We start from the raw sequence: 12,107 nt of genomic DNA, 5'->3' as shown, positions 1-12,107 counted from the left end.
AACAGTTTCATCAGGTTTGTATAATAAGTAATAAATTCGAGCAGGTCGAATCTCATCTACAGGAGAATAAAAATAAACTCCAGCTCTTTATATAAACCTCAGGATGAAGAAAGTCAGGATTTCTCAGATGTCGGAGAGTTTGTGTTTATTCCAAACTGTACTCATTGTTTCTGAGCAATGAATCCGTTATTCTTATTCCTACATCTGCTTTTAAACTCATCAATCATTCATCAATCAACACCCTTATGAGTGGTTTTTTTTTCACTTTTCTCTGCAGGAGAACTCTTAAACTCTACCCCTGAATGTTTCCCAGAGTAGAACCAATTTAGGAAACAAACAAACGCTAACTATCTGTTAGGAGACTAAGCCTTGAAGGACAGCTCTTTCTTTCTTTCTTTCTTTCTTTCTTTCTTTCTTTCTTTTCTTTTTTTTTAAGAATGTTCACGTGTTACTTCACTGAGGCTGATTTCTCCTCAGTGAAGGAAAAGTTTGTTCTTTTCTATTTCACAGAACACTATAATAATAATAATAATAATAATAATAATAACTTCAAATTATATGTAATGATGCTAGTTATAAGTAATACTACTGTTTGTTTGTTTGTTTGTTCTTTTTTGTTGTCTTTTTACTTCATACTTAACTGTCATAAAAATACATAAAAAAAGGTGTAGGCAGATGTGATAAAAATTATTTATAATAATAATAATAATAATAATAATAATAATAATATTTATTTATTTATTTATTTATTTATTTATTTATTTAATATTAGTAGCAGTTATTTATTATTATTATTATTATTAGTAGTAGTAGTAGTAGTAGTAGTAGTAGCATTTATTTATTTATTATTATTAGTATTTATTTATTTAATTTCTATATGTATTTCAGTTATCAGGACTTTTGTTCTTCATTTGTGGAACCCTGTGTGTGTGTTTTGGACACATTCACCTCCACACTTATCCCTAATAACGTTTAAGACTAAAAGCCATGTGCTGTGTATTATTATCAATGAAGTTAAATCAGTTTGTGTGTGTGTGTCTGTGTCTGTGTGTGTGTGTGGTTTCAACCATTTTAAACATTTCTTCCTATTTTCCTGGACAGTGCACCTCATAGGATATGAAGCAAAAGGCAATAAATATGAAGTGATTTGGGATTTAGCTTCACTTAAGGTGCATTAGATATGGAGTAAAATAATGATTTCTAGTAAGTGCACACTCCAGAGCGAGCGATGTTCAGTTCAGTCGAAGTTTCCTACACACCTGTGATAGGAGATTAGATAAGATCATCTCCGTAATGCAGAAGTCTAAGGTCACACTTATCCCAGGCACTTTGGGAAAGTTCGGGAGTCATCTGGGAACTCAGCATGTGTCCAGTGGGATGAATGTGGGATTCAGCTCCTCATTTTCTTTATACAGTGATCTCCACACTGAAGAAGTATTTCTGTGAAATAGTTATTCATTTAAAACCGGAAATAATCAATTTTAGAAGGTTGGAAAATTTAAAACAAAGAAAAGAAATGTTCAATATCTTGTATATTCAATATTCAGGATTCTGCACTATTTCTAGGTCAGGTAAAGAAATGTGTGATATCGACGCTGTGGTATAAAAGCTCAGATGTTCCTCGAGTCTTATCTTTAAGAATAAGATAAGAATACTCAGAAATTCATCAGAATATTTCTAAGAGTTTAAGATTTCTCATTTTCACTCAAGTTGTTGCTGATAATATAATTTGTGATTACAATTACAAATTACAATTTTGTACTAAATTAGAAAAGAATAGTAAACAGAAGTCGTTTCAGACATTCGGACCCCAGTATATATGCACTACATGGGGAATAAGAAAATATCTTCAGCATACACAGTGCACTAATGTCCAATAGCGAGCAATTTAGAATTTAGGACAGTAATAATGCTTATACAGTATGAGTGAACTGCATCATAGGGAATACAAATTGGGAAATAAATTCAATAAATGGGAAATAAAGGTACCAAATTGGGAAATAAATGGGAAATAAAGGTACCAAATTGGGAAATAAATGGGAAATAAAGGTACCAAATTGGGAAATAAACAGGAAATAAAGGTACCAAATTGGGAAATAAACAGGAAATAAAGGTACCAAATTGGGAAATAAATGGGAAATAAAGTTACCAAATTGGAAAATAAATGGGAAATAAAGGTACCAAATTGGGAAATAAACAGGAAATAAAGGTACCAAACTGCGTCAAGGTCCCTGTTTTGACTCTTTACCTGAAAAGGTGTATGTGTGTATGTGGTGTACCTTTAAAAGTGCAGCTTTGAAAGCTTTAACAGTTTAATACATTTTTTTTAAAAGGTATAAACATATAAAATAAATGTCCAAAAGATGTCCCTTTGATGGTTCCAAAGCAGGAACAAGAAAATGTCCCTGTATTTTTATTGGTACTTTTATTTCTGAGGGTGTAGCCTATATAAATTCAGTAGATTTTTTTTGAGATTTGACTGTTTTCGTGATTGTTCCAAGTGTCAGGTACAGGTACGTGTCTTTCTGACCTTTGACCCGTCTATCTCTGTGCCTGTCTTTGTCCTGTCCCGGGATCATTTAAATCCAAGCTGAAGTGCAGAGAGAATCCAGGGGGTAGTGTAGTGTGCGTCGGGGATAAAGGATGTGTGTGTGTGTGTGTGTGCGGGTGTGTGAGTGACGCTGGATTTGTTTCGTCCTCACAAAGCAGGAAGCAGCTGCGGACGGAGAGAGAGGACGTTCCGCTTGACTGGCGGCGCACAAAAGCCCGGCGCAACTTTCTCAGGAAGGAAAAGAGAGCGAGAAAAAAGCTGGACACGTTTGTGCGGTCTCACGCTGGGTTTCCCACCTGTCTGTCTGTCTGTCTGTCTGTCTGTCTGTCTGGACACTCTGAAGACACCCTGAATGGACAATTCAAAATTTATGGTTATAAGGATTGGTAATAAAGAACATACGCTGCTGACTGGAGCGCCATCTACAGGACAGGAGCCATTTTACACAACCTTCGGTTGTACTATAGAAGCGCACGGGATTCCCCAGCCCTGCTCCTGGAGAACCCCCTGTCCTGCACATTTTAGGGTTTTGAACAGGGGACGGGGGGGTTCTCCAGCACCAGCGTTCGGGAAAATATGTGATATAGTAAGCAGTCTGCTGGGATTGATGTCATTAGTCCAAGTCATGGATCAGGCTAATCCCACTGTACTCACTGTATGAGAATTGGGAATTCCTCACACATCTGCTTGAGTGTTGTTGCATAATCCCTAACGTTTCAGGATGAACACCCCTGAGACGACGCTCTGTGAGCTGGAGAGATGAAATGCTGCCATCTTGTGACAAGCAGCACAACGACATGAGATTCAAGGCACTTCAGTTGACTTTATTTATCCAAGATGGCAGCTCATTTTAAAAACAAACACTAAACAAAACATGATCAAGTAAGCATTAAATCACAACAGGGTGTGCGGTTACAGGAAAATAATCAAAGACATGGTGGCGTGATACAATCCGAGGCAAAGCGGAGTTGATTCTTTTCCTACGAGAGAACATCCCGAAGTGATTCGTTCCTCTTATACCACAGTAAATTACACATTCAGCTAATTCTGATGGCAACTGATCTGATTTAGAGGTTTGGCATAAAAGGGGGTGAATACTTATTTTTTTACGGTTTTACGGCACTTTAATATTATGAGTTGTTTTGTGTAGTTTAATGGCATATAATCCCAATTAATACTCTGTTCGAGGTGAAGTTACAACTTGTAATTCTCCACCTACAACCTAAAAACCACCGAAATCACCCCCTCAACTTCAAATTTCAACTCGTCAACTTGGGGTAGTTTTCTCATCTACCACTTCCTTTCCCGTTTACAGAGTGATGTCAAACCAACATGGCCGCTCACACTGTGAACAGAGTAATGTACTGCTTCTCTACTTTTGAATGAGTTTATAGCAGTACTGGCTTTAGATCAGTTCATATACAGATACAGTACTTGGTTAAATCTGTAACGTTGATCATACTAATCACTGTTTTGAAGAGGTACTCATCACCATTAGAGTTATCACTAATGTTAAGTGGCTAGCTTGTTGCTAAGCTACTCGCTATTGTCCTCTGTTGTTGCTGTGCTGCAATTTCAACCCAGAATGCTGCATGAATGTTTGAAGGTCACTAAAGTAGAACAGAACGGATAACCACTCAGGCCTGTAGCTGTAAAAGTGCAGTCAAAGTAGCTGTTTATGACCTTTACGTGCTCTGACAGAGCAAAACACACGCTTCCATGGAGGCGTCCATGTTTTTTTTTTTTTTTGACGTCACACATCCGGAGATGGGAGTATGACTTTATTACAGCTTGCAAATTACCACTAACAAGTTACACGAATGCAGCATTAGTTCATTTCAGCTCCAGGTTGTCACACTACAAAATGCGAAAAAGTTCAAGGGGGGGGTGAATACTTATGCAAGGAGCTGCAACATTAATACACTGATTAACGATCAGTACTGTTGCGCCAAAAGAGAAATAAAGCTTTAACAGTGTAGACACTTAAAAAAAAAAAAACAAATCTTAGGCCAATAATGTCAATGTCCCGTTGTCCAACACTGACACAACCATGTATCAGCCAATCAGAGAGCGTCTTTAATTGGGCGTCGCATCTTTAATCGTTAATAAATAATTCAGAAGGAATGCCGATACTTTCAACTTCGTTTTATTTTATAGACAGCATAGCAGAAATCATGCAACTACAACAGTAAACACAGACAAAAAGAAAAACAAGTCAAAAAAAGTTCCTCAAATAAAATAAAGCTTTCGTTCATGTCGAGTCTTCATCATTTCCCTGAACTGAAGTCCTGTTAGCGAGTCGTGTTAATATGTTCTCTTCCAGCCGCTTCTGTGCGCACACACACACACACACACGGCCTTAATAAAGTCACACACCTCCATATCAAACATTTTACTAATACTACTCAACAGGTAAAACGTGACGATACACACTTTTTACTCAGAACAGTAGAAGTGGTCATTGGCGTCATTAAAATCAGTTTGTGCGTGAACGTAAACTACCTCTGAATGTGAGTTATTGCTTCTTCGTACTGCATATGATCCTTTACGAAATAAAAAATAAAATCAAAATAAATATCAAGGCTCGTTATACCTGATTGCACTTAAAATCTTTGCTCAAGTTCAAAAATTGCCGTATTTTCCAGAATATAAGGCGCACCTCGTAAATTCTCACTATAAATCTGCTTTATAGCAAGGACACCAAAAATACTTTTCTGATTGGCTGATGAGTTTTAATTATTTTAAATCTGGTCAAGCAGTTTATTGACGTTCCTGATACTACGTCTTGCCAAAATATGCAAATATTTAAGCTAATGCAAAAGAAATATATAACATATATACAATTGTTGTGTAAATCTAACCTAGGAAATGCTATATAGTCCTAAAAACTGCTGCTTGCATCTTAATTTTTGCGAAGTCTTGCCAACAACTTTATATATTACGCCTTGTTCTCCAGCTCTGGCGCAACCACATGTGAGCCAATCAGAGCCTGTGCTGGGCGGAGCATCTTTAAACAACTGAGGTTTGTAGTCCCGTTGTGAACTTGACCTCACATTCCAGAATATACGGCACATTTTTGTGCGATTAGAAGAAGAATGGATTACACATGGTCAGCAAAACGCAATGAACAAAGTGGAGAAGAAAAAAGTGACAAAAGCACTCATTCTATAATACACATGCAATCACAGATTGCAAAATCTTCAAGGCTGCAATAAAAAAAATGTTCCTTTTTTTTTTTTTAAACAAAGGACCTTCATAAAAAAGAAACATGTCCATGTGTGTATTTAAGTGTACACATGTGCCAATTCACAAAAATATCATGATATTAAACATGTAACATTTTTTAAAATCTTTGATTATTCATCGTAAGTCTGTATTCCATCCTCGGAATTAATTTTCTCTGAATGTTCATGTTGAACATCACGATATATATCGCATAATTGATAACTGAAACATACCTAGTGCTCTATAAAGGCGTACATGAATTAACCTTGCATCATGACACATCATATAGAATGTTATTAAACGATAATATTTCATTTGGCAAACGAGTCTCACTGCAAAGTAACACTAGTAATAATTGTTATTAATAGTAAACGTTTACGCCTCCTCTTTGGATGGCAGACATTTTTTTTCTGCGGCCTTGAAACTTTTCCCTTTTCATTTAATACCATTTTCCAGCACAAAATGAAAAATCGAAACAATGAAGCACGTATTTGGCCACCATCTTTTCCACACACACACACACACACACACACACACAATCAATGCACTCATCTCTCCTTCAGATTCAGTCTAGATCTCTAGATGTGCAGTATATCTCAATATCACACTCACACACACACTTATGAGGCTAACACACTGTATACGTGAACAACCGAACCCAGTTGTGCTACATAACTCTACGGAGTTCTTTTACAAAGTAACTGTGATGACGAGGTCACGAGTTTACCAATCACAAATCCATCGTCGGTTTCATAAATCGTCTTCATATTACGGACTCGAAACCTCAATCGCGCCATTACGAATCACTTTTGGAGTGAAAACTCCAGATCGTAACATTTTAAGGGGGTGGAGCCAGTGGAGGTCTCTAGAGAGATGGGGGGAGGAGCCATGTGGATAGCAGTAGGATGGTGACGGGGCGGAGCCAGGTGGATGGCTGTAGAGATTTGAGGGGGTGAGGCCAAGTGGATGGCATCAGGAAGATGAGGGGGCGGAGCTTACCTAAAAAACAAACAAACAAACAAACAAAACAAAAAAACGCTGCACGGAATGTAAGGCGTAACGTTGCCAAAGTTACCAAAATCAACTCTGGACTTGGGATTTATAAAATAACAACAACGTGCACTCATGCACAGTTACTTTTTTTGACAGGAAGTTAACCCCATAACAGTCTCTCACGCCATCGTGAACACTCGAGTGGTGACGTTAACATCGATGATGAGTTCTGTTTTGTCCATTTTGCAGCCTCGTGTCCGTAGGACACACTCAGTCCGCCCGCCTTTTCTCTTATTAACACGAACGAGAGATTAGGAGGGAGTGGAAATGCGACGGGAAACGTCTCATTCTTCCTAGCTGTGGTATTTAGGATCCATCTGTGCTGCTCGCTAGTCATTGTGAGGTTTTTCATTCGTACCCTGAAGGGACAAAAAAAACAGAAGGAATTAGTTACAAAATATTCATAAAAGAGTAAATGGGATAATCTGTGTAACCATTTTATCAGAGTTTATGATTCAGTCGTCGTTTTAGCAATAAAGCTGACATGATTAGCAATTTTGCTTTAAAAAGTCAATAATCTTTAAAGTCAAAAATCTAAAACAGAATTTCTCTATCCTTGCCTGAAGACAGTGAGGATAAATTTGAGACACAGTGATTATGGTTTTGAATGTTGTTTTGTGTAAACTGCACATTGCTATTGTACAATGCTGAAATAATAGCTACTGAAGCAGAACTAGCTGCTTTAATAAGCTCTTGGTGCATAAAATTGGCAAAAAATCCTCGGTAATTGATCATCCGAGACATGCTTAGTGTATGAATTTTGCACTGGAGCTTAAGTAGGGCTCACGTAGCTAACAAGTGGAAGCTTATAACCTCCTGTTTAACATCTTTAGACACGCCTCCGTGAGGTTTCAGTGAGCAGCTCTGGGAGTTTAGTGGAAGCTAGTTTTATAGTCAAGTAAAAGTTTTACATAAAAATGAAAACTCGTGTTCTACGAACACCACGAGGTAGAGTCTCAGCGTTAGCATGAAAAAAAACAAAGAAGCTAACCATCTTTGGATAGAAAAACACAGCAACGTTAAAGAGAGGTCTAACCATGGCTAGCTGCCTGCCGATGTTCCCCACCGTCACTCCTCCAGAGAAGAAGATGCAGGGCAGCCAGGAGCGAACGTAGCCCAACTGCGGAGATGGAAACCTGACGAAGAGACCAGACACGTGGTTTAACGCTAATTAAAGCTTAGCTTGTTTTTTTCATAGATATATCTGAAATGTCCAGTTTCTCAAGAATGCACCATCAGCCATTTTTTTCAATCTTATTGTGATATTTCTGTATAACAGATGATGATGATGATGAGGAAGATGATGAAGACTTACTGGTAGATGCCGTTGTAGACTAACAGCTGTGTGATGAGTGTGGCGAAAAACGCTGTGGTGAGGCCCAAACCGAATCCACTCCTGGAGCGATCAAACGTCCACCACAGACCCAGAGACAGAGTGGCCAGAGTGAGACACAGCTGAACGTTATTCACAAAGTCCAGCTTCTGAGAAACAGCACTGAGTTAAGGACAAGTGGCCATGAACAAGTCCGTGTGTAGTATGAGGAAAAAAAAAAAAGTCACAGTGGGGAAAAAGTTCTTAAGGGACCAAATTTAAAATCCACGAGCAAAGACAAAATCAGTCAAAAAAAAATTTAACTAAAGGTTAAAAGTTAAAACAGGGAGGGAAAAAAATTTAAAGACAAACTCTAAGGAAATGATTAAAAAAAGAATCCTTAATAAAAACAATGAACAAAAATAAAGTAAGATATTAATATATGTTTATAAATTAATAAGTGACAGAATAAAAAAAACCAAAAAAAGATTCAATAAAGTGTTAATCAATAAAAATATTTGAAATTAGAGTTATAAGTTAAAGTTAATATTAACTTTTTATAGAAATGAAAACATTTAATTAAAAAAAAAAAGTCACTAAACAAATAAAAAAATAGTGAGTTGTAAAGGAAAGAAAAAGAAACTGTGGGAAAGGAGAAGATGAAAACCTGTGTGGAAAAGCTTAAAAAAAAAAAAAAAAGTATTAATCCAAATAGAAAGTAAATAATATAACTCAAAATTAAAAGTAAAAATAAAGAAAGAAAAAATTAAATTTTAAAAATTACAAGGGGAGGTTTTAAAAAAAAAAAACTACAAGGAAAGGTTAAAAACAATAAACAAAAAATGTTTAAAACATTAATTTATAAGAAAAACGTTTAAAACAAACAAACAAAAAGTTTTTTTTTTTTTGCCAGTTTCACAAATTACACTTTACACTTGAATATTTACTAATGAAGCTCTCACGTATAGTGTGTGTACAGTGTGTGTGTGTATAGTGTGTGTGCAGAAGTTTGGTAAGGTTTGGTAAGGATACGGCACTGGCGTGGTTGATGCCGACGAAAACAGCGATGCAGCGCATGACACTCGCCCACTCGCGCTTAAACTTGTGCGGCTCTCCAAGATGGCTGTCCAGATACGGATACAACAAACCCACCACAGCTGCAGAAACACAACACAAAAACGTTAGCATGAGTCAGTTAGGGCATGCAATTCATTCAAAATGCTAAGACTGCTAACAAAGCTTAGAAGTTAATCATTGCTAGGTAGCTTGATATCATTTGGTGGCTAGCAATATTAGTATTTTGGTTACAGCGTTCCTTTAAATCCTTCAACTGTTTCGTTTATAATACATTCTTACATTCGTTGTTTGCGTTATCTAGCTATTTTTGTATCTAGCTAAGAGTTTAATGTCTTTACCTGAACAAAGCACTTACGAGATGAATCATGACTCCATGAAAAAAAGAAAGAAAGAAGGACTAAAGAGGAAAGAACTACTGTTTCCGAAAAATGCTTTGCGAATGATGTCACTTTTGTTCGACTTTTTAAGCTCGTTTCAGGTAAACAACATTTTCATCAAAAATGCTGGACCAATCCCACAATGCACGACACTGTGATATCGATCTACATGCCACGTATTTCCATGGTTACAGTGATGAGACTGAAATGAGACATCGGAAAATCAAACACTATTCGTAAGGAAACAAGGGTTATGACATCACAAATACGTTATTAGTATTATTTTTTTTTAGAACAAAGCCAACTCTCTGAAATTACAGTTGTACTCAACAATAACAAGATGTATTGCCGATTTTGTATTTATTTTCTTCAATCTTTGGCTGCTGACGACTGAAGTTTAATCATTCAGAGCTTTTTTCCTCACATTTTCCTGTGAATTTTATTGTCTGTTTTGTCCGATTCTATAACTGTATCATTTATCATTACTGCTATCATCTTATTACATGTTAATATGTATTATGTATTAAAAAAAAATACATACAATGGTTAAATACATACAAAAAATAGCCATACGTTTGGGGCAAAGTGTGTTTTTAGAGTGATAAATAATAAAAAAACTGAATGTTCACTACTAGCCAAAAGTTTGTGCACCCCTGCTCATAGAAAGTCCTTCATTAATACTATTTTGGAGGAACGTTAAATCTATTAATATATAAAATAACACATATTGAATTATATAGCGACTGAGAAAAGTGTTAAACAAATCAAAATTAGTTTAGATTTTAAATGAACAGTATTCCTGATGAAACTTTACACACTTTCAGCATCTTCTCAACTAGCTTCATGAGGAGTTTCACACAGGTTTTGGGGAAATAACCTCATATCAAATAACTACTCATAAAAATACATTTGAATTCATAAATAAATTTATACATGATGATGAACTTCACTATTTTGTCTTAATAAATTTCAACTATTTATGAAAAAGTCTTTAAAACAGTGAAAACCTGGTGTGTCCAAACTTCTGACTGGTGATGTATATGTAAAAGAAAAACTCAAATAAAAATTCATTTTAAATTAGTCAACCTTCAAAGAGTTACATTTCATACTAAACAGTATGTCAAAAATAAATAATAATAATAATAATAATAATAATAATAATAATAATAATAATGCTACTTTATGTGCTTAGTTTGTGAGATACAGTTCTCTTTTGTCCTCATCTCTGCCTGAGGTAAGTGGAATGTGGGCGTGGCCGAGTGACGTATCACTTATACTACACACACACACACATGTATATACACACACCACTTCCGTGTTTCTCTTTGTCGTTAAATGGCGTGTTCTAGCAATCAGCCAATAGCGTGCGTTTGCGCCGCTCACCCGTTTTTGGGACGAGCCAATGAGAGAGCAGCGCACGCGGTCTGACATGCAGCTGCTTCCTTTAGTGTTTTTTTTTTTTTTTTTTTTTTTTTGAGAACAACGCTAAAAACGGGATTTATCAGCGATGAATGGCACAAAAAAAAAAAAAAAAAAAAAAAAAAAAAAAAACAGCACCAGACATGAATTAATAAACGATGCTGAATAAACGAAACTCACCGGCAGCTGTTCCGCAGCACAGAGGAATCCACCAGGCTGAAGAAAACAAAGTGTCCAGCACTTCATCAGGGAACAACGCGTCTTTTCGTTGTATTTGCAGGAAATAAAGCACCAATGCTAAAAACACGCCGACAGCAAATAAGACAAGTCCACGACGGATTAAATTAGCAGAGCGAACATGGAGTAGCATTGACGTGACCATGGACATCATTTCACCCATTTTAGACGCCATCCAGATCCACAAATCTGCAAAATCTTTCACTTTCACACCGGTGCAGCTCCAACAGCGGTCCTCTAGTGTCGGCATTTGGCACTGGAGAGAAAAAAAATAATGTTAAACACTTATTACACAGAAAAAAACAACAACAAGAAGATGTTTTCACACAAAACTATGTTTCAGATGGGTACCTTTGCTGACAAGACGTCTTTTCTTTCTGTCCACAAACAAAATAGATAAAAGTCTAAAAGATAAATTCCACTTCTGTCCACGTTTGCACCTTATAAAGCCTCTGAATGGGGTTCCAGCTGATTTATTTCCTCCCCATGTGCTCACATCATCATCTTCTCAAATGTTTGCCTTCCCACCGTTCAGACCCTCAAACCACATGAGTCAATGGCAGGGTTGCCAGATTGGACTGATTCATGCACTGATGTAGAGCCCTCAAACTCACTATAATCCATCCCCGTGGTATTACTTTGCAACAACATTTTAACATCACAAGCAATCACATAATCAAAGAAATTATATTTTACATTTAAATTATAATTATATTAATTTTTAATTTCATTTTCAACGTATTGCACAGAGTGAGAAAATTTTTACCAATCTGGCAACACGGCGAGCAGAACTCGAGCGCGCGCTGATGTCTGGTGAGTCGCGCAGGACCAATCAGAATGCAGCAGCTCATACGAC

At 36.6% G+C, this 12,107-nt stretch overlaps 1 protein-coding gene across 1 annotated transcript; it reads right to left on the bottom strand.

The window, feature by feature from the left end:
- Window positions 1–4,681: 4,681 nt before the first annotated feature.
- insig1 (insulin induced gene 1) lies at window positions 4,682–11,771 on the bottom strand. The gene is made up of 6 exons (XM_026937188.3): window positions 11,603–11,771; window positions 11,195–11,507; window positions 9,174–9,298; window positions 8,145–8,311; window positions 7,866–7,965; window positions 4,682–7,188 (listed from the first exon to the last, which is right to left on the bottom strand). The coding sequence occupies exons 2-6, from the start codon at window positions 11,499–11,501 to the stop codon at window positions 7,159–7,161; spliced, it is 729 nt and encodes a 242-aa protein (XP_026792989.1). The 5' UTR covers window positions 11,502–11,507; window positions 11,603–11,771; the 3' UTR covers window positions 4,682–7,158.
- Window positions 11,772–12,107: the final 336 nt, after the last annotated feature.

This window comes from Pangasianodon hypophthalmus, chromosome 4 (assembly GCF_027358585.1).
Source record: "Pangasianodon hypophthalmus isolate fPanHyp1 chromosome 4, fPanHyp1.pri, whole genome shotgun sequence".
NCBI classification, from domain to species: Eukaryota; Metazoa; Chordata; class Actinopteri; order Siluriformes; family Pangasiidae; genus Pangasianodon; species Pangasianodon hypophthalmus.
Note: the sequence above shows the minus strand (reverse complement) of the source record. Positions and strands in the feature narration are given on the sequence as shown.

What these genes read in the sequence shown, in the direction of transcription:
- insig1 (XM_026937188.3), bottom strand. Translation starts at nt 11,501, where the DNA reads ATGCCGACACTAGAGGACCGCTGTTGGAGCTGCACCGGTGTGAAAGTG. An exon ending in GTGCTGCGGAACAGCTGCCG is followed by an intron (nt 9,299 to 11,194) that starts GTGAGTTTCGTT and finishes GTGTTTCTGCAG; the next exon opens with CTGTGGTGGGTTTGTTGTAT. An exon ending in GCATCAACCACGCCAGTGCC is followed by an intron (nt 8,312 to 9,173) that starts GTATCCTTACCA and finishes GCTGTTTCTCAG; the next exon opens with AAGCTGGACTTTGTGAATAA.